At 44.5% G+C, this 22,490-nt stretch overlaps 1 protein-coding gene across 1 annotated transcript in view; it reads right to left on the bottom strand.

The window, feature by feature from the left end:
- The window catches only part of KBTBD8 (kelch repeat and BTB domain containing 8), a 20,555-nt gene extending 8,626 nt beyond the window's left edge, over positions 1 to 11,929 (bottom strand). The window contains exons 1-2 of the mRNA XM_018554621.1: positions 11,839 to 11,929; positions 2,399 to 2,609 (exon numbers count right to left, since the gene is read on the bottom strand). Of these exons, the coding sequence (XP_018410123.1) occupies positions 2,399 to 2,609; positions 11,839 to 11,854 (227 nt within the window). The 5' untranslated portion in view covers positions 11,855 to 11,929. The remainder of the gene's footprint in view (positions 1 to 2,398; positions 2,610 to 11,838) is intronic.
- Between the last annotated feature and the right edge of the window lie 10,561 nt (positions 11,930 to 22,490).

Here is a 22,490-nt window from a genome sequence, read left to right as displayed (position 1 = left end):
CCAGCAAACTAAAAAAAAAATCAGAAAAAAAAAAAAAAAAAAAGAAAAACGTGGTAGTTCTAGACAATAGCCAGTATGAATTTGCTATGACATTTTAAACAAAGGGAAGGTATTGTCAGATTTCTTTGGAAAGCATTAATGATTTCCAATATTAATATCTGGTAATTGTACAGAGAGCAAATAGCTAATCTGATCAATAAAAGATGGATCCTTTTAATTAAATTACCCTTGTACGCCCACATTCTATGCTCTGCCGGACACGCAAAAAATATAAAAAAACTCCCCCTGGGAGGTCGGTCTCAGGAGTGGGATGTTTCACTGTAAGGCCAAGGATGAGCATTTTAGGACCACACATCACTAGTCTACTCTGATATGTTAAAGATGCAATTGAACTCAAAGTGACACTAAACTCAGGAGTTAAATCTTAAAAGTTGCATTCAAGTACTTTATTAATAAAACTGGACCTCATTTATGCATCACTCGGCTGTAGATCCTCAAATCATCTCTGAATTGGTGCCGACACTGTCCTTCCTTCTGGAGGGGGGCTACTTTTCTTCCCCCATGGTCCCTGTGTGTTGTAAAGTAGTCACCGCTCCAAGCTCACTCCTGTGATGGCCTACAATCTCACATTTAGTCTACTAATTCGCATTGAAGTTATAGTCTATCACAGGAGTGAGCTTGGAGCGGTGACTACTTTACAACACACACAGGGACCATGGGGAACAAAAGTAGCCACCCTCCAGAAGGAAGGTGTCAGCACCAATTCAGAGATGATTTGAGGATCTACAGCCGAGTGATACACAAATAAGGTATTATTTTTGGTAATAGTTAAAAAAAAACAAAAAAAAAAAACCACCTAAGGCAGACACACACCTAAGTCACTTCCAGGAGAAAAAGTCGACAGCTCAGGTGAGGTCCTCTGATAAAGAAAAGATGTACAGAGAACCTGACAAGGGGAACCCTCTGACTCCAGGGACAAGGCTGAACTTCCTTGGGAAAAAGACAGCAGTGCCCTACAGGTGGAAGAAACCCCTGACCTCAAGGCCATCTGGGAAAAGAGAAAAAGAAACGTGACGATGTCTACTGAACGGTAAGAAACACAATCTAAACTGAGGGATGAGGGGGGTGGGAGGTGTTAATAAACCTCTTGTCAATTGTGTTCCCTGTAGATGGGAGAACCAATCATCTCTCAGGATGCTGTCCTGGAAGATTGGGGGGGGGGGAGGGGTTTGTTCTACGTTTGTGGCAGCAAAAGGGTTAAGGCATAGGTGGTCAACTTTCTAAATATTTTTATGAAGTGCAATTGAACTTTTAAAAAGGTACATTTGCTGTGTGGCCTCCCCAGCTGTCGGATCTTCCACATAACATGGAACCCAAATGCACAAAATGCATGCTTCAACTGACCCGGCCCGTATGGTGTTTGGTAGGGTCTTCTATGGCTGCAGTGGCTGTGCCTGGAACAGTCATTATGTTCTATAGCTGTATCAGCATATGTGCAGATACAGGCAGTCCCCAGGTTACGAACAACATAGGGACTGTAGGTTTTTTTCTTAAGTTGAATTTGTATGCAAGTTGGAATAGGTAAAATGTTTTTAAGTGTAACTCCAGCCAAAAATGTTTTGTTTTGGATAGCATAGGGAAGGGTTTGCCCCGTGTAAAGTTTGTTTTGCTGTGTGTGGCCCTGTTCAGAAGATTTCACCTCACTTTCTGTCCCTGTGACAATTGGATTTGGAAAATTTTGGGTTGTCGTGGAAACAAGGATTGGTGATAAAGTTTTAGTGGAGACACCTTTTTCCCATGATAACTCCTATAGGAGTAAATTTCCCTTCCTAGGGGTAGATTGCCTCTCCCTTCCTGTTGTCTCAAGGACAGGAAGTGAGAATAAATCTTTCTAATGAGGATACAGACAGCATTAAAAACCATACAGTGACCCAGAAGAAGAGGCAGGCACCCCTCATCTACATGTCTAACAAGAGCCAACTTCCTGTAATGTACATACAGTACTACAAACCAGACCCAAAAAGGCGGGCACTCCTCGTCAGCACGAGCACGGTAGCATTACAACTACCCCTATACAGCAATAGCCTCCGTTTGTAAGTAGGAGTCGTATGTAACTCGGGGACTGGCCGTACTATACTACTTTACTGGTTTTGGTGAGTGTAAACATTGTCAAGGCCATGCAGGAGGGGAGGGGGCAGAATTTACCCAGAGTTCTGTGCAATCCCCTGCAGAATAAACATACAGCTCTCCTTAGAGATGAGTAGACAATCACATTGAAAACATTCATCAAGACCCCTTGTTACTGAGACCCTACAAATTAGCTTGGCCCCAGCCCACCTTCCTTGATAGCGAACCGGACCTTCCAATCAAAATCTGATGACGTCTTCAAATGACATACCTGAAGTACGGACTGATTGCTGCAAGGACGTTTCTGTGACAAGAAAAATGTTTGCCGTGATCCACCTGCACGACGATATCCGTCAGCTTGCCTTCGTCGTACATTGCCTTAAGTTGCTGGAGGATGCTGCAGGCATGGTAAGGGTCCACAGCACTGTTGACTGGACTGGGTGAAGGAATTCCATTCTGTGTTTGTAAAAATTTGGCTACTTCTACAAGAAAGAATTTCAATACATTAAAGCAATCATTTGCATTCACCCCTTAGGACTATAACAGATTGTCAATACAAGCGTTATAACATTTCTGGCATATTTATATACTTCTTAAAAGAAGTCTTCGCCTTCATGGCTTGCTTGGGTTTGCGGATGATTTCAGCCAAAGGATCCATCCATACCTTTAACGGGTACAGCAACACTTCACCATAGAAGTGTATTAGCTAGGCACGTACTGACCCTTTACTTCTTGTGTGGTCATACACTGTATTTGGCAGGCCAGGGAAGGAAGTGACAGCTCTGAGCCTGCTGCCATCACATCCAAGATAGCAGCGCCCAACAAAAGTCTACACAAGGGAGGCTTTAACGGGTAAACAACATGCCCGAAATGCATTAAAAACAATCTTACAGGAAGATTGATGTTGAATGATCCGGTGACAGGGTACCCAACACAAAATATAGACTGTGGTCATCCCTGTTTTGATCATCAGGTCAATGTAAGGATCACTATGGATTTACTAGTTATCACCACTGCCAATCTCATGCAAAAGCATTAACATTGCTGATGCACCACATGGACTTAATTCTGGCATGAGACACTTGGATGCTGCAAATAAAATGAGACAGGACAGTGACTGATGTACAGCTCGAGATACAGCGCACATGGAAACAGTCATAATTAGTGATGTAGAGACAATTCTATGTATGCGAGATGTAACTTTTTTTTTTCTTTTTTTACAGATGGAAGATAAATACCAGCACAGCATGGGCAGCACAGTGGCGTAGTGGTTAGCGCTTCTGACTGGGGGTTCCCGGTTGAATCCCAGCCAGGTACCCATCTGCAAGGAGTTTGCATGTTCTCTTTGTGCCTGCGTGGGTTTCCTCCCACACTCCAAAGACATGCTGGTAGGTCAATTGGCTCCTCTCTAAGTTGGCCCTCTATGTATGCAAGTGAAATAGGGACCTTAGATTGTAATCTCCTTGAGAGTAGGGACTGATGTGAATGTGCAACTATGTAAGGTGCTGCATAAATTGTCGGCGCTATAAAATACCTGTAATAAATAATTAGCCGATTCTGCCATATTTGTCAAGTAGTAGTAGCGCTTTCTCAAAACTTTATTTCCACATACAGTACGTGGAACATGCACGGGGGGGGGATACTTTTGTCTCTGCACACCACTTAAGCCACCTGCAGGTATCAGAATACTGCCGCGCGTGCGCAATGACGTCATCGCGCACGCGCGTGGTGACGTCACGCGCAGTGACATCTCGGCGGGGTGACACTTGGTTACCGCTCCTGGTGTCACCCAGCCTCGGGACGCCCCTGGAGGGAGATCAGCATCTTCCTGTGAATGCGGAAGTAATGTGTATTACATCACTTACACATTCACCTGTCAGTCATCTGGCTGCTATAGCCAGAGAGAAGAAGCTGATAAAGCAGATCTCGGCTTCATAAGCTTCTTTTGGGGTCCCCACGTGACATTAGGGGTTCTAGAGACCCCTAATGTCTCCATAAAGAGGACCTGTCAGTGTGCCTTTGCTTTTATATAGGGGGATTGTTATCCCATGTGATAGCAATAACAATAAGTGTAAAAATAAAGTGTAAATATAAATTAAAAAAAAGTTAAAATAAGTCACAAAAAAAAACAACATTTTTAAGTCCCCCACCCCGTTTACGCACATAAACGTAAATATGCGTTAGATGCAGCAGCGCGCGAAAACGACAATTGCGCTACACACGTTACATATCGTCGCAGTGAGAGCAATAATTCTCGGGCCATCAATCACTGATAACACTAAGGCCCCCTTCACACTGAGCGACATGAAAATTGCGCGATATTGCGCGACGAGCGACATCGCGTGACTTTTTCCTATTGGGCTGTATGCAATCAGGAGCAAAATCGCTCTAAAAAAGGGTCATGTAGGAGCGACAAGCTACCAGCGACGAGCTACAAGCGCTATTGAGCGACGAGATGTGAACAGCTCCATTGAAATGTATTGGAGAAGCTACATAGAGCGATATCGCTGCAAAAATCGCGCGATAAATCGCTCAGTGTGAACGGGGCCTAAGCTGATGAGCAGTAAAAGCGTCGCCTATGGCCAATTTTGGGTATTGTAGCTTTTTGAGGTTTCGCGCATGCGCGCAATTTTAAGGCTTTACATGTTTGGTGTCTTTTACCCGACGTGACCCCGTCTTATATATTACCAAAAACTTGGGTAATAAATAAAGGTTTTATAATTTAATATAGGGGAAACTTTTTTTTCTGTAATTTTTTCTTAATATAGTAAAAAATAAACCCCCCAGTGGTGATTAAACACCACCAAAAGAAAGAAAGCTCCATCTGTCCCTAAAAAATGGTCCAAAATTAGTTTCAGTACAGCGTTGCATGATGGAATAAATGTCAGTCAAAGTACGGCAGCGCTGAATACTGAAAAATGGCCTGGACAGGAAGGGGGTGTAAATACCGCAGAAAAAAAAATACAGTCTATAGTCACACATGGTTGAGGTTCACTGATGTGTTGGGGTTGCTTTGCTGCTTCGGGCACTGGATATTTGGACTGTGTGCATGGCATTATGAAATCTGAGGACTACCAAAGTATTCTGAGGTGCAATGTAGGTGTAGTGTCAGAAAGTTGGGTCTTCGTCAGAGGTCATGGGTCTTGCAGCAGTACAATGACCCAAAGCACACGTCAAAAAGCACCCAGAAATGGTTTCAGACAAAGCGCTGGAGGAGAGTACTGGACTGGCCAGCAATGAGCCCAGATCCGAATCCCATAGAGCCCCTGTGGAGAGATCTCAGAATAGCAGTTGGGGAAAAGGAACCTTTCCAATCTGAGAGACCTGGAGCAGTTGGTGAAAGAAGAGAGCTCCAAAATTCCTGTAGAGAGCTGTAAGAAACTCATTGATGGTTACAGGAAGCTATTGATTCCAGTTATTTTTTGCAGGTGCTGTGCTACCAAATATTAATTGAGGGTGCCAATACATTTTGTCCAGTCACATTTGGCTTTTTTTTTTCTCCACTTTTTTTGGGTCATACCAATACATAAAGAAACCAACATGAGAATGCCTAAACATTTGTAATTGCAACAATTTTCTGCCCAAAGTGTTACATTATCTGACAAAAATGCAGGGGGTGGCGATATTTTTGGCCACGACTATCTCTCACGGCCAGACAAATCTCAGAAGCCAAGTAGTCAAAGCTCCATTACAACTGGCACTTCACTTTTGAGGTGTTTTCTAGTTACTGCCAATGGAGCTGGCTCCTGGACTAGACAGACTGGCCTCTAAATTCCTTACAATTTCGGCCACCTCTGATAGAGACATATATTTTTTATCACCCTGGCTGACTATCTGCATTAGCCTAGCCAGTGGTGTTACATCCAACATAATAAAAAGTGACAACAAAATCAATTGTGGACATATAAATGAAGAAAGGGAAAATGGCCAATGACATACACTTCTATAGAGATCTTGCTTTTTTGGGTACATATGATAGCAAGAGATGGTGCCACGTTATCATTATTCCGCGTTATGAAAGGGAGCAGAGAGAAACACCAAAACTTAGGCCAGGGCTCTGCACTCCGACTCCCCCCCTAGGGCCCACTTTCAAGGATATACAGGATCTGATGGTTCCTTAGCTGCAGAATGCGGCTATAAAGTTGGTCACAACAGCTTTAGGGTTCCTCACCACAATGACCATCAGCCAATGCTCGGGCTGGTAAACCCAATACTAATGGAGCAAGGCAGTTTATCCATGGCTGCCCTAGGATCTCATATTGCCCAAGCAAGGACTTTTAGACCCATTGCTACTGGAGCAAGGCAGATAGTCCATGGTTGCTCCAGAACCCCCAAACTGCCCATGCTAGGACTTGTAGACCCACTATTCCTGGAGCAAGGCAGATTGTCCATGGTTGCTCTAGGATACCAAATTGCCTGCACTAGGACTTGTAGACCCACTACTACTGGAGCAAGGCAGTTTATCCATGGTTGCTCTAGGACCCCCAAACTGCCCATGCTAGGACTTGTAGGCCCATTGCTACTGGAGCATGGCAGATTATCCATGGTTGCTCTAGGCTCATAAAATTGCTTATGGTATCCCTGTTCTGGGAAAGCATATGACATACTCTCATGAACACATTAGGGCATTATCACAGATGGTTAGCCAGGGATGTCAGGGTGCCCACGGCTACACTGCTAGGAGATGGCAAGGCAAATGGAAACATGCAGCAACAATGAATGGGTTGCCTACAGTTGTACATGGATGACCATGCCGAGATTTGTAGCTGAGCAAACGCTACAGTGATGCAAGTGGCAGGAGATGAAGGGGAGGGGCTTTTAACTGTTTTGCTAATTGTGTTTCCTGTAGAAGGTGGAACCAATCATCTCTCAGGTTGCTGTCCTGGAAGATGATTGGGGAAAGATTAGGTCTGAAACCCTTGGAGAGTCTTAGGCCTTGCCCAGAAGGGTCATCAGCTTGTATACATGATGTGTACAACAAGCTTTTGCAAAGCACATAGGAAAATGTCAGCAAGCTTTGAGCTGCTTTGTTGAAGCCTTTAAAGAACTTTGCAGTTCCAGAATGGGAATCTTAAACAGATCCTAATGGGAGTGCCGACTGTCACTTTAAGGCCTTGTTCACACCAAATGCAGAGCAGATTCGCTCAGGTTTCTGCACACGCGGTGCAGTGGGTTGTGCAAGGAATGCAAGGCCGCGGCGCCCGGAAGTTGCGTCACCCTAGTCGGCCATCCGAACCGGCCGTGGAGAATCTCCCGGGAAACCTAGACCGGCGGCCCCTGACTGCTGAGCCGCGTGGTCCCAGGATTCAGCCAAGGGGGAAACGCAGGATCCGGTGCTGGCCCTCCACGGGCACTGAAGAGGAGGAAGGATCCGGTGAGGAAACCCCTACTGACAGAGGCGCGCACCGGCGGCCTACTAAAAAGATACTTCTGACCCACACAAGGGTCCCACTGAGAGGGAATACTGGGGTACCTTTCCCCTATCCCCCCCACCGTTCCGGTGACATGTCTCCCCCTGACGGAGGAAACACAAAAAACTGAGGAGCTAGGAGAGAGGCGGGCCTTTTAAAACAACTAGGGGTGACGTGTTTCCTACTAAAAGGGGCGGAGCCTATCTCTCGTAAGCTGTTCTGGAAGACGAAGGGGAAACAGAACATGATACCAAATTTGGTAAAATAAGATATAGGGTTACGTTGGGTAAATATATACTAAACATGTCAAGCCTTCAAATTGCGTGCGTCCGTGAAAGCGCAAAAAAACTACAATACCCAAAATTTCCCTTAAGCAACGCTTTCAAAGCTTTTACTGCTCATCAGCTTACTGTGAACAGTGATTGACGGCCCTAGAATTATTGCTCACTCTGACATACGCGACGATATGTAAATGTGTGGCGCAGATTTTGTTTCTGCGCATTGGCAAACCCGACGCGTTTTGGCACTTGAATTTGCGTGTATGTGGGGGCGAGGGGCTTTCAATTTTTTTTATGACTTGCATTTTTTTTTTATACTTAACTTTATTGCCATCAGATAGTAATTGCAAATATGTGACAGGTCCCTTGGATGGAGACATCAGGGGTCACCCGGGGACCCCAAAGAAACTGATGATGCCGAGACCTTCCTTACCAGCTTCTTCTCCTGGCTCTAAGAGCCGAAGACTGTGCCCAGTGACACCGGAAGTGATGTTATACACATCACTTCCAGGTCCAGTGATCGAAGGAGAGATCAGCGGCTAGAAGCTTGCTGATCTCCCTCCGATCTGTCAGGGGAGACCCGCTGTGCCGGGCCCGCACAGGGTGGCCGACAGCAGGGGTGGTGATGGGGGGGTTAGCACATTCTGCCGCACAATGCAAGCGATCCTTTGCTTGTATCTAAACAGCAATCAAAGATACCAAGAAGACTGCAGCAGCTGTGTTCTTGGTATAACTACTTCAGGACCGCCCACCGCAAAAAACAAGTCCTGTCCTGAAGTAGTTAACATTCCCAAACTGGAATTGGAAGGCACTTGTAAAGACTGCGGGCTTGTTCACATGAGTTTCAGGTCCTGATCAGGTGCGGATCAGCAGACACAATGCTATGTGTTTGGCCGCATTTTTGATGCGTTCCAGTTAAAAAAAAAAAAAAATTATATATATATATATGCTGGAGTGGGGCTGTCAGTATGTTAGCTGCAGTGCATTTTTGACGAGTTTGACGCGTTATGCGTTTCTGGACCGTACAAAATGTGACATGCAGTATTTTTCTGTCCTAACCTGAACGGACTGCGCACGTGAGAACTGGAGCCCATAAAACACATAGGGATACATTGGGATGCATTTTGAGTGCAGGAGCGTACGGATCAGGTCAGCACAGAAAACGGACGTCGTGTGAACAGGTCCTTAGAGTACCACTTTGTTTTCTAAACTATTTGGGAAAATTAGTGGACACCCCTCCAAATTATTTAGATGTTACAAAAGGCAAAGTTTACTTTTTGGACCGTGTTTCATGTTGCAGCCATATTCAGGGTGTAAAATGAGACACGGTCACATCCCCAGCCCACCAACCCCATAGTGCTCCCCAACTTACCTTAATAGCGGGGATCTTCTCCCCATGGGCTCCTGTCACAATCTGAATTCAGCCAGATCCTGTTCCCACCATAAACCATGCGTCCCAGAAGGGTCAGGCTCTGGAACGCACTGAATCGCAATCCAGCCGGTTTCCTGTGTTGAGGGGCGGGAGGGGGCTGCAAGCACTATTTTTGCAGATCGCACTGGACCGGAACGCAGGCACTGGGACCTGAACGCAAGGATCCATCCAGATTGCGATTAGGTGAGTACCAGAGCCTGACCGGTCTGGAACACACTGTTTATCGTGTGAACCACCCCAAAGTCCTGTCCGCACAAATGACAGAGAGATTCATAGATCTTAATGCAATACAAATGCTGCAACGTTACTCACTTCGTCTATTCATACTTCCCTCTGTACCTCAGCACAGGAACGGGCGATAAGAAAGTCTGCAGGGGTCAGAGCATCGCACCCACAATCCACTGATTGCAGTTGCAATGTGTTGCAGACTCAAATGCAAAATCTGAACAGTGCCTTTAAGACAACTGTGCACTTCCAACCTTGGGGCCGTAATTTGGGGGAAGGGCCTTTTGAGTTCCAGCATTACTGAGCCCCTGTGCACAAAGTGTGAAGTGATGAGTTTAGTGTAAAGGGAGTTTAGTGTAAAGGGAGTTTAGTGTAAAGGAACTGGAGTACACAGAGCCCTGACCTCAACCCCACTGATCACCATTGGGATGAATTACAAGCCAGGTCTTCTAATCCAACATCAGTACCTGACCTTAATGGACGCAAATTCCCACAGACAAGGCAGAAACGCGTCAGCGGTTCTTTGTATAGATGCATGTGAAATAAAGTTGGAATTTCTTTTCAGCCTATCACTCCAGCAGAGAGTCATCCATGCACAGAGTGTGGATTGCAGGGACGCATGATAGGGGTGAGCTGTGCGCTTTGTGTTTTTAGTTCATGAGTGGAAAGTCTTCCCAGACAAATGAAAGCCATTATATCCACGCATGATGATCAGAAGCTCACCTGATCCTCGGTCCTGTGGCGGTTGGCCTCCGCTCTAGCATGTCCCTTGGTGTCCTCACGCCTAATGCAAGTGAATGGACCTGCATTAGAGGTGATGACATCACGGGTCCATAGAATGCTTGAGCCCGGGGGAGCAGAGGCGGTGGGGACCAGTCTAGCAGCCAGGCAGATCCTGCTGGGTCTCTGGGACAGGAAGTAAAAGGAAAAATCTCACAAAATGGGACAAAGACAAGAAAAGAAAAAAAGGACAGGGGGGTCAAAAATGGGGATGAGCTCTGGTTTGGACCAATCCAGGTCTGGACCTGAGCTCCTCCAAACATGAAATTCCAGGGAAATCCCACCTGGAGCTGCACGTAAGCAAGAGGGCGGGATACAGTGATGTCATTGACCTTATATGGCTATATTAGGTAGATTATATTTACCTAATAAGGCCATGTGGCCATATAAGGTCAATTTGTCAAAACAAGCATTCCGCCATTTTTTTATGGTCAGCTGATGGGCGGGGAATTCCCTGATCCGCAGCTGATTGGTGAGAGGCCAATGTACAGGGCCCTACATGGGCCTCTCACCCAATCAGGGCGAGAGGCCCATGAAGCTAATCTGACCTGGACTGACGGAATGGATTTGGACAATCCAGAGCCAAATTTTTTTTTGGACCTGGATTGTTTCGGACAGGGTTTGGGCCGAACCGGCGCTCATCATCATTAGCCGTAAAGTGCATCTCTAAGCAACTCTCCCTTTTTTTTTTTTTAAGGGCAAAGTTCTTTTTGTCACTGTCGGTGTACCCACTGGGGAGATTCGCCCCCCTTTCTGTCCTGGTGACCACCAACAAAGAAAATAGAGGCCATATCCAAAAGTTTAGAGTTGTCCCCCGAACAAGAGATGAGGGGAGGATCTTCCAATGGGACACCTGTTATTAGGGGACAAATGTCTAAGAGGAGAATTATGCTCACTTTGGGAGATGTCATCCAACTTCCTGTTTTGCCACAGAGACAGGAAATGAAGAGGAAATTTCCCCAGTGGTACACAGACAGCAAATAACCTAAAAGGGGGGTTTATCTCTTCCCTACTGCATCTAAAGCTCTCAGGGGGAACAATTTCCACAAGTTTAACCCTCTAAAGGGGAGACTACAGACTCCATATAGATATAGGACCATTTCACCATTCATCTCAGGCATAGAGAGATCAGACATCTACAAGCACTTTTCTATTGGCAGCAGACATTGGATGGATGTGTGTGCACAATCCGACAAACCAATGATCTTTCCTTCCATAAATGTGCACACTCCCCAGGGCAGGCATGTTTATGTCTATGGAGGACAAGGAGACATCCACAGCTCTGGCTGATCACAGATACAGCCAATACGACCCACTGCTGTTTCAAGAGATCACTTGACTGGGGATAGCTGCTGGTGTCCACAGACATAGGGACCGAATTGACCAAACCAGGCAACCATTATCCCATATCAGTCAGTGAGCACAAATGTTCCAGAAGCAGGTAGAGCACGCTGGGACTTGTAGTTCCCCTGACACCTGGAGAAACCAATGGCTTCTGCTTGGTGTAATCTGCCAAGCACAGGTAGTTGCCATTCCCATACACCGTTCCCCTCTTACCACCATCGCCCCCCAACACTCTACCCACCTCCCTGCGCAGCCATTCTCCTCCTCCGGCTCCAGCCCGAGTACAAAACGTCACTTACTTCCTTTACACAGCCCGGATGTCCCCCGCCGGCCAATCACCGCCCTCGCAGCTGTCCGCCGGTGGCCTCCCATTGGCTCGGCTACCGTTAAGGATGCCGGGAGGTGTAGTCCAGAGAAGCGAAAGGGGCGTGACCGCGTTCGGCTGTAAGGTGTGACGTGTCACCAGCTGGGAAGGGAATGTATGCTGGGAAGTGTAGTTCAGGGGGAGGGGGGAATCAGCTGTGAGGGGAGATGACGCGATTGTAATACTATAAAGGGGGAAGGGAGGGGGACAGCATATCTCCTAATAATGCTGGACACACACGGATCGATTTTTCAAATAAGAGGATTAGCCATTCATTAAAAACGATATCAAGTGATGTCTGTTTATAAATGTTTCCACCTATGATTCACTTAACATTCACACAGGCTTTGCACATTTTGCTAATTAAAAACTGTGCAAATCTTAGCTGAAAGTTGAGTGGAGCAGACAGAATCTGGAGCAGTTGACCATGGCAACCAATCAACTTTGATCTTTTATTTGCAAAGCTTAACTGAAGCTTGATTGGTTGCCATTGGCAACTACTTCATATTCTGTCTTAAAGGAAACACGGCGTGAAACATTAAGGGGAATTGATCAAAGCTGGAGCAGACAGAATCTGGAGCAGTGACCCATGGCAACCGATCAATTTGTTCAGTTAAGCGTTGAAAATGAAAGAAAAAGACTTGATTGGTTGCTATGGGCAACTGCACTAGATTCTGTCTGCTCCCGTCTCGATACATTCTCCTCATGGTGGCTGACCACTCTTTAAGGCCGCATTTACACCTGCGCATGTCGTAAAAGCGCGCCAAATGTGCTCAAAAACACGCTTTGGCACATGTTGACAGAAATGTGGCAAAACGCATTTGCATTGCCATTGATTTCTAATAGCACCCAAAACGTAGCCAGGAAGATGCGTGTTTTTCCTCCGCGTTTGCACGCATTAAAACCTGCACAAACATGAAAGCCAAAAACACAGCGCGCATGCCGCGCAGTTTGCCGCATTACCTTTTTAAAACTTAATGGTAAACACAGCACATGAACACGCATTAGTGCGCACGAATGAGGCGCATGTTCCCGCAACTCGGAGGTGTGAATGCGGCCTAAGGACCTGTTCACGCCTTTGCATTCCATGAATGTGCACCAAATGCGTGCTTTGACGCACATTTACAGAACGATTCGAAAGCGCCCAATGTGCTTGCGGTGTCATTGCTTGTTAATGGCACCACAAACACGGCCACGAAAAAGCGTGTACACACAATTTAAATGCGCACGAAACACATGAGAGAAAAAAGTAACAGTAACATGTGTAAAATGTCTCCAGCAATTCTGTGGTTTTCCCTGAGTCGGTGTGTTGCAGCTATGGGCCTTGGTAATTGGTATGCAGAGATGGTTGTTTTAGGGTAACGGGGCCTCCAGTCATATGTGTGTGTCCATGTGTATATGTGTATATGTATATACCGTATATGTATAATTTTGTATAGGTGTATGTGGTTGTACACGGACACACACATAGTTAGTTAATCGTGGTTTATAGTAACAGAAGGTTTATATGGATTTGTTTATGTTTTACATACTTGTAATTTGGCATGCACCGATACCGATACTAGTATCGATATGGGTGCCGATACCGAGTATTTGGGCGACTACTCGTACTCACCCAAATTCTCCAATGCCAAGCCCGATACTTCCTGAATCAGGAAGCCGGGCGCTGAGTCATTACACGCTGCCATACAAACCAAGGTAAAAGGGGACTTTCTTGTTAATCGGGAAGCCGGGTGGCGAGTCTTTACACGCTGCCCGGCTTCCGGCTAATGAGGAAGGCTAATCCTTCCTGAATAGGACTTCCGTTACTCGGTAATTGATATCGGCGAGTACCGAAAAAATATTATCGGTACTCGTACTCGATACCAAAATACCGGTATTCGTGCATCCCTACTGCGCAGCATGAGAACTGACAGTGCTGCGCAGAGGCAGCTCTTTAATTAGGCAAATTAGAGGCAGCTCTTTAATCAGGCAAATTAGGCAGTCACCTAAGGCCTCGCACTCCCAAGGGCCTTGCAGCTGCCTAATTTGCCCTGCCGGTGTCTAACTGAGAGCTTATCCATTTCTTCGGTATATCCACTCTGAAGCTCTGACCACCAGCCAATGAGAAGAGACGTCACTCTTCCCTGGTAAGACTCCATAGGGCCCTGGTGAGGCTCTAGAGAGCCCTTGTGGGGGCCTCGCCCTAGAGAGCCCTAATGAGACCCTAGAGATTTAACTAGCGCTCTGTGGGGTCTCACCAAGGCTCTGTGGGGTCTCACCAGGGCTCTGTGGGGTCTCACCAGGGCACTGTGGGGTCTCACCAGGGCACTGTGGGGTCTCACCAGGCTGGTGAGACCCCACAGTGCCCTGGTGCTGGGGAGACTCTACAGAACCCTGCTTTAACCCCCTGTGGGGGTCTCACCATCTAGGGCCTCGCAAACTCTAGCGCCGCCTCTGGTGCTGCGCTATGAGGGAAGCTGAGGACCCTCTCACCGAGTACAGTGGAAGGTATGCAGCGACCCACTGAACATGGGGCCGCGACCCACTTTTGGGTCACGACCCACCAGTTGAGAACCATGGCTTTACAACATGCATTGACTTCTATTGATTTCATAGGTGTGAATGGCCCCGAGATTAGAGAGTAGCAGCTAACATGGTCATACACTTTACAATCTGATTGATCCTTTAGATCTACAGACTATGACATTCAAGGGCCTGCTTGATTACCGTGTTTTTCGCACCATAAGACGCACTTTTTCCCCCCAAAAGGGGGGCAAAAATGTCTGTGCGTCCTATGGAGCGAATCCCTATGCAGCCAGGCGAGTAGTTTTTTTGTACATTCAGCCCTGCTCAGGACAAGCAGAGCTAAATGTACAGTGGGAGCCGCTGCTCGTTTAATACAAGTGATCTAACCAGATCACATGTATCAAATCGAGCGGCGGCGGCGACCGTGTCTGGGCCCTCGCCGTGGTTTTCGGGGGGTCCTCAGGGGGACCCGTCACCACAGAATAGGAGCTCACCATAGAGCCCGTAGAGTTGACGAAGAACGTAATCACTGAGACTGTGTCGCTGTAAACACAGCGCCACCTGTCTCAGCTGTCACTTACTGCAGCTGTCACAGAACCCTACCCTCCCTGCGTCCTATGGTCAGGTGCGCCTTATGGAGCGCAAAATACGGTACATATAATTTGAAAGGATTCTACTTTCTTTTTTCTTTCCTTTTCACAAAGTTGTATTTCCAAGACGAACGTCCCGATCTGCAATTCAATTTAAATAAATAGCGCGGCTCTGTAGCCAGCAGTGCTTCTTTATAAAGGCGGAATACCCGATGGATGGAATTTGTTATAAAAATGTATCTGTCACTGCCAATGAATACAGGAATTCCCTCCACTCAACTTTCGTTTAACACTCTTTGAGAACGTCTCTACAGAGTCGTACGGTTGGGTTTTGTATTGTAGCGCCGCAATAATTGGCTGTTTTTTCCCTTGGATGCTCAGAGAAAAACCGGAGAGCCCGCAATAAGTTGTCATGCATCGCTTATTTTTCTAAAAAGCAATTATACTCTTTGTGAATTGATTATGAGGCAATAAAGCAGATTTAATAGAAAAGCAATTACTTGTTATGTATTGATCTCTCCTAAGACAAAGTTCTATCTTACGAGATAATGCCGAAACGCGTTCACCAACTGATTCTTGAAAGACACAAACTAGATTGGAGCTTGCAAATTATAATGCAATTATAAGAAGTGTTTATTTTGTCCTGAGGGGTCAATCCGCCCCAATTTTATTTGTTGGTTTTTATAGATGATAAAGCGTAAATTAAACATTTCACAAAGCACATCATGCAACAATGTATGAGCAACGGTTACCAGAAATTTAAGAAAAAACACCTAACAGAAAACTAGGTAGATCTGAGAATATACTTTATTATAGTATATAGAAGGAATTTATATGCAAATCTCGACTTTTCTCTGCAAAAGCCATGCTTGGTCCAATTCTACCATTAGGCTCTGCAGGTTTATATAGGTAGACAACAGTAAAACATGGAAAATCTAGAATGAAACTGATGAGGAACACTACCGGCTTGCTGTGTGGTGTCCAGGGTCCTCCTTATAATGAGGCAGCCTAGTTGGCGTCTCTTTGGGTCACATGGGGGGCCTGCAATGTGCCTGGCCCCTCCTTTCCGGACATCTTGTCCCAGGTAGCTAAGAGCCGGGTGGGAAGATGTGTAAGGGCCATATACATCTTCCTGCCCAGCTCTTACTAACTTGGGATGCTCGGATCGACATCCCGCCCAGCTCCTGGCAACCAGTGATATCTATGGTTGCCAGGAGCTGAGTGGGATGCTCTGTCTGATGTCCCGCCTACCACCAGCACCCCCATCTGCCTCAGGTGGCAATCTTATTATCTTATTATCTTCTTGCCTTTCGTCCTGTGCTTAGTTCCTGTAGTTTCTAGTATGTTCACTTTCTGAATAACTTTGGATCTGAGCCTATGAAAATGTAGACCTAGGGCTCTATTTATAATTAATTTGTATTTGTAGCGCAAATCTCTGTGAATGTCCATTCTGTGCAAATGGATGCACACATGTTCTTGTGAATTTTCAAATGTATTTTCGAATATCATCTTGTAATATCACATTATGGCTACTAAAATAAAGGGGGTTATTTACGAAGGAGCCGAAGGATCCAGCCGTAGCTTCGGCTGATCCTTCGGCTATTCACAATAACCCGTACAGCAGCCAACAGGCCCGGCGCTACCGCAAGGCAAGTCAGGTGGCCGCCTGAGGGCGCTGCAGGGTGAGGGCGGAAAAAACAGGGCATTTTGACAAGTACTTGTACTTGTCAAAATGCTCCGATGCTTGCGCTATGGTTTTTTTTCTTCACTTTTTTTTTCTACCTGCATCCCCAAATTACCTGGGGACGCTGAACTGTCATTAAACAGTAACTACTGGGCAGAGCCGGCTCCGCTCAGTTGTGTTATTCATTGGCCGGGAGCTGCTAGAAGACTGTAGCAGGTGCCAGCCAATAGGAAACAGTTGGGCGGAGATAGCTGTCACTGCTAGCTCCACCCAATTGTTTTTCTTTACTGTTATTATTTTTTTCTATTTTAAAATAACTTCATTTATTTTTTAATTTTACTATTTATTTTTAAAAAAATTTAAAAATCAAATCTTTTTTCTTTTTTTTCACTGATTTTCTATTCTGCTCAGTACCACAGTCCTTCTGCACTTAGGCTCAGCCGAACATGTAGAGCATGTTCGGCTGACTGAAGGCAGCCGTTGTACGGCTGAAATCAGCCACTTCACTTAGGCTCAGTTATTCACCGGCTGCCTTCGGCAACTTACTGAATAACACTGTAAATATTTATTTTCTCCGCTTCTCAGCTCCATCTAGTGGCCATAGTGCAGTACTACAGGATGACATTCCAAAATACGTTCAACCTTTAAAATAAAAAGATACAAGAACCTTTTTTTGTGCTCCATTCACACAGAGCAAACATTCACAGAGATACGCAGGGCCAATGGCTCTGTAAATTGTTGATAAAAAGACCCCCATGTGTTTTGTAGCTCTAACACCTCCTTCTCTCTTTCTCTTCCACGCCTGCTGAAATATGAAGGGGAAGTTGCATCTCACGGGCTGTGACAACAAGCTGCAGTCTCACTTAGAAGCCAGAACCCAGACATATCCTATTGGCTCTCCAGCAATGGGGTCTTCTCAGGATCCAGAAGACACCTGGAATGATGACGTCTATTGTTTTATTTATTGTTACTTTAATATCATCATCATCTGTTGTGGGCAAGCCTCTTAGTCCTGTAGGTGCAGCACGTTGGTACTACAGAGTTCTATTTGCCTCAATGAGAATTTCCTGGTGGATTCCTTGGGATTCCCAGGGCAACTGGGAAATATAATTTTAACAGCATGTTCTGGACCTGCCCTGGGGCCTTCTTCAAGTAGATGTGTCTAGCACATCTTCCTGGAGGAGCTTCTCAAAGGACATCTGTGTACGATTCTCAAAGCATCTCAGCTGTCACTTTTTATTTTAAAAGAGCTCAGTACATGCTATTGTTTAAAGCAGCGGTTCTTGCAAACACATACACCTTTCTTTGTGTGAAAAAGAGCCTATATCCCCATGTGTTGGTTGGATATTAACATAAAAAGTTATATATGTATATTGGGGGGCATCAAAAAGTGATGCTTGTTGAGAAATAGAATGTTTAATTATGCAGAGATAGAAACGATGAACATATACTAAATATATAGTAATATACTGTATATGTTTGGGTTGTAGAAAGAAGCAATACCTGTTGAGATATAGAATGTTTTAGGGGGCATATCTTCAACCCTGGAATGGATCACCAGTCCCCCGCAGCCAAAAACAGCATCAGCAAGGGACATGGATGGCGGACTTACGTAAGTATAACTTCCTGCACAAGTTTTCAAAACAAAAACACACAGAATGGGTTAGAAAGGAGCAGGAGGTGTGTTACATTTTAACCAGAGATGGACTTTAAATCGTACAGTCTTCTGGATTGTCATGTGGCATTATGAGTCATCTTCCTCTTCTTCTTCCTCCAGCAGTGGGTGATTCAGAATGCTTTATGGAATGGCACCACATAGTTGCATCGGCACATTCCCTTGAGCATTCTCATGAGTACAGGGGTCTTGATGACATACAGTACCTCCAGAGGGCAAGACCTTAAAGCCCTGGGCAGGAAGTGAGTTGAATATTGCCCAGCGGCCTGGTGCTGGATCACAGAACAGTGGATCTGTGATGGACAGAGCCAGAGAGGAGGTGAGTACTGTAGCCACAACTACTTTTTTGTTTTAACTCTTGCATGGCAATTATTGTTAAAAAAAGGTTTATTAAGCTGGATTCGGACTGTAAAGGAAAATGCAGTGGACTTTGGTTTCAATGGTTTATTTTCTTTAGCATTTCAGATTTTGATTGATATATATATACACACACACATACATATATATCTGTAGGGTTTTTGTTACTTCATTTTTGCCTTGAGTTCTTTAAACACTATCCATAATGATTTTAAAGAGTCCAGTAGCATTGTTTAGGCATCTCAGTTATAATTGGGATTCACTCTGTCTTCTCTTATCGCCAGCATTCCTGGATGTCTTCTTATGGATGAACCTCTGCCTATTATCAGTAGGGGTAGCCCTCACAAATGCCTATGAAACCTTAATAGGGTTGTAATTGAATTTTTAAAAGAGAGTTGCTTAATAACATCTGCCCGATCATGTGATTTGCTCGGTGGTTAAGGTGCAAAGCTTCAGCCCCCTCTAGCAATTATCATCCCAGCTCTGGTGTTTTGTTCATGATAACAGAGCACAATACAGGATAAGAGCCCAGATGAAGACCGTGTACAATCAAATAGAAATCAGGTCCTTGTAATCGATTCTCAGCTTTTCCAATTTCCCCCGGTCGCACTGGCGTGGATTGTGAAATTGCCCTGAGATGTGTTCAAAAAATAAAACCAGAGGGACTCATGCATAGCAGCAAAAATAGTAAATTTAGCCAACATACAGAACAACTGCTTGTTGCCGTCACGTCTATTGTTTTATTTATTGTTACTTTAATATCATCATCATCATCTGTTGTGGGCAAGCCTCTTAGTCCTGTAGGTGGAACAGCAGGTACAGCAAGTTGGTACTGCAGAGTTCTATTTGTCTCAATGAGAATTTCCTGGTGGATTCCTTGGGATTCCCAGGGCAACTGGGAAATATAATTTTAACAGCATGTTCTGGACCTGCCCTGGGGCCTTCTTCAAGTAGATGTGTCTAGCACATCTTACTGGAGGAGCTTCTCAAAGGACATCTGTGTACGATTCTCAAAGCATCTCAGCTGTCACTTTTTATTTTAAAAGAGCTCAGTACATGCTATTGTTTAAAGCAGCGGTTCTTGCAAACACATACACCTTTCTTTGTGTGAAAAAGAGCCTATATCCCCATGTGTTGGTTGGATATTAACATAAAAAGTTATATATGTATATTGGGGGGCATCAAAAAGTGATGCTTGTTGAGAAATAGAATGTTTAATTATGCAGAGATAGAAACGATGAACATATACTAATTACAGGTGAAACTCGAATAATTAGAATATCGTGCAAAGTTCATTTATTTCACTAATGCAACTTAAAAGGTGAAACTAATATATGAGATGGACTCATTACATGCAAAGCAAGATAGTTCAAGCCGTGATTTGTCATAATTGTGATGATTATGGCTTACAGCTCATGAAAACCCCAAGAACCCCAAATCCACAACCTCAAAAAAGTAGAATATTACATGCAATCAATAAAACAAGGATTGTACATAGAACAATATCGGACCTCTGAAAAGTACAAGCATGCATATGTACTCAGTACTTGGTTTGGGCCCCTTTTGCAGCACTTACTGCAATTACTTTTGCACGATATTCTAATTATTCGAGTTTCACCTGTATATAGTAATATACTGTATATGTTTGGGTTGTAGAAAAAAGCAATAGCTGTTGAGATATAGAATGTTTTATTATGCAGATATGGAAACAATGAACATAAATACAGTTAGGCTTTAAATTCCCCTACTTAGAGTTACCCTTCCTCATATTCCCCATCATGTTTGATGGATTTACCAGAACTCAAATCCAGTTTGGAATTCTGCTTCAGCATAAACATACACTTTACATCAATTCCTATTAAATGTCAGATTGTTCTTTATTCACAGGATTATTGTCTGACAATAAGCAAAAACATTTCCTAAAGATTAAAAAGTTGTTAGGATCTGCTTCAGTTGACCTAAAAGTTAGATTAACCAATGAACTGTCAGCCTGAAGCCCACTATTCATTGTATTATCTGCCTGAGAACTTCCCTCTGTCCGAGCAGTAGCGCTGATCTGCTTCTCTGATCTGCCACTGAAAGCAACCTCCCTTCCTATGCAGCAATCTACATTCTCTCTGCCAGCAGACTAATAGAATATTTCATAAGCATTCTTCAGTTCAGTTTCCACATAGTCCTATATAGTAACACAGCATAGATGAAGGCTTTTAAGGTATCAAAAACACGACTGATATTGCACAAGAGTAAGTTTAAACTACATCTTTATTTTATACAAAAATATAAAATAAAAAAAAGAAACATTGGATTTGCATTATAAAACCCTTAAAACAGTGATCCTTCCTTCATATTATAGCATTTAATCAAGACCTCCCTTATAAAGATGCCAGTAATATATAGTCCACAAAATGCGATATTCTCATGATGTCATGGTATCAAGGGGTGCGTTTCGTGCCCAATATAGGGGCTTCTTTAGGAGGAAGGGAGAGGATGCTCTATATAGATACATATACATGAAGGTAAGTAATAGTATACAAAATTAACACAATATATAACATAGTAGCATAGGCTAGGATATTGATTCATTGTATCATTACATGAATATTTATTGACATGTTACATTGGTGTGACCACTTGAAAGAAGAAAGGCGTCTATAAAAGCCAAAGGGAAAATCCCTGCAATGTTGTCACCAGCTAGGCAACCATTTGGAGGGAAGAGCTGAGGTACACAGAAGTCCTAAAATGCCAAAAATACAATGCTTTAGTTACCAGTGGACAATATGTCCAAACCAAAGGCAAATAAGTTAACATTTAACAAGCCATAGAAGGGGGGGTGCCCCTTAACTTATTATGTCATTTCCAAACACTTCCAAAAATGATGCTACCAGCTGGGGACTGCGGGGGCAGTATTCAATAGCAAGGCAAAACATAATAAGGTACGGGGTGTTATAAAGTGTTATGTAGATGGTAAATGATCCTATCTAGTTTTAGATATTATACTACTGATAACACGGCCTGTGTTGCCGAGGATGTGGGGGAATGGGTACTTATTTTCACACTTGGTCGACATGCCCAGTGGTACATGACTTTTGGAAGCAAGTCTATGACTTTCTTTCGGCACTAATGGATTCCCAGATGGTGGCAAGTCCTATGGAAGCACTCCTCAACCACACCTCCACCACACCTCCATGACTAAATTCCTCTTACAGGTGCTCATGGCAGCCAAAGAAATGATAGCTAAAGCCTGGTTGTTAAATTCGCTCTCAGCTGTTGAGGTAAAAACTAGACTGCAGTCTATGTTTGTCAATGAAAACTGTCGGCTAGACTCATGGATGGTATGAAGAAATTTCACAAGATATGGGATCCATGGATTATCTGCCTGAGAACTTCCCTCTGTCCGAGCACAACCACCATCTTTTGACCGCAGACTTCTGAACATATAAGCTTTATAGCCTTTTTCTTTCCTTCTAATTAAATATGGTCACACTACTCTGAACTACCATGCCACTTCCCCCTTATTTTTACCTTTCTCTACCTTTGTTCTACTTCCTGACCTTTCTTGCATCTTTCGCCACCATTGCAGATTATTATTTTTCTGACTTACTTTCATACTATAAATCTCTCTTGTTCATCACAGACTGTGTGGGGTCTCAGAGGGGCTATGCGGGGTCTCAGGTGAGCTCTGTGGGGTCTCAGGTTGCTGTGCAGGGTCTCAGCA

This window comes from Nanorana parkeri, unplaced genomic scaffold (assembly GCF_000935625.1).
Source record: "Nanorana parkeri isolate BGI_ZX_2015 unplaced genomic scaffold, ASM93562v1 scaffold9, whole genome shotgun sequence".
In the NCBI taxonomy this organism is placed as follows: Eukaryota; Metazoa; Chordata; class Amphibia; order Anura; family Dicroglossidae; genus Nanorana; species Nanorana parkeri.
Note: the sequence above shows the minus strand (reverse complement) of the source record. Positions and strands in the feature narration are given on the sequence as shown.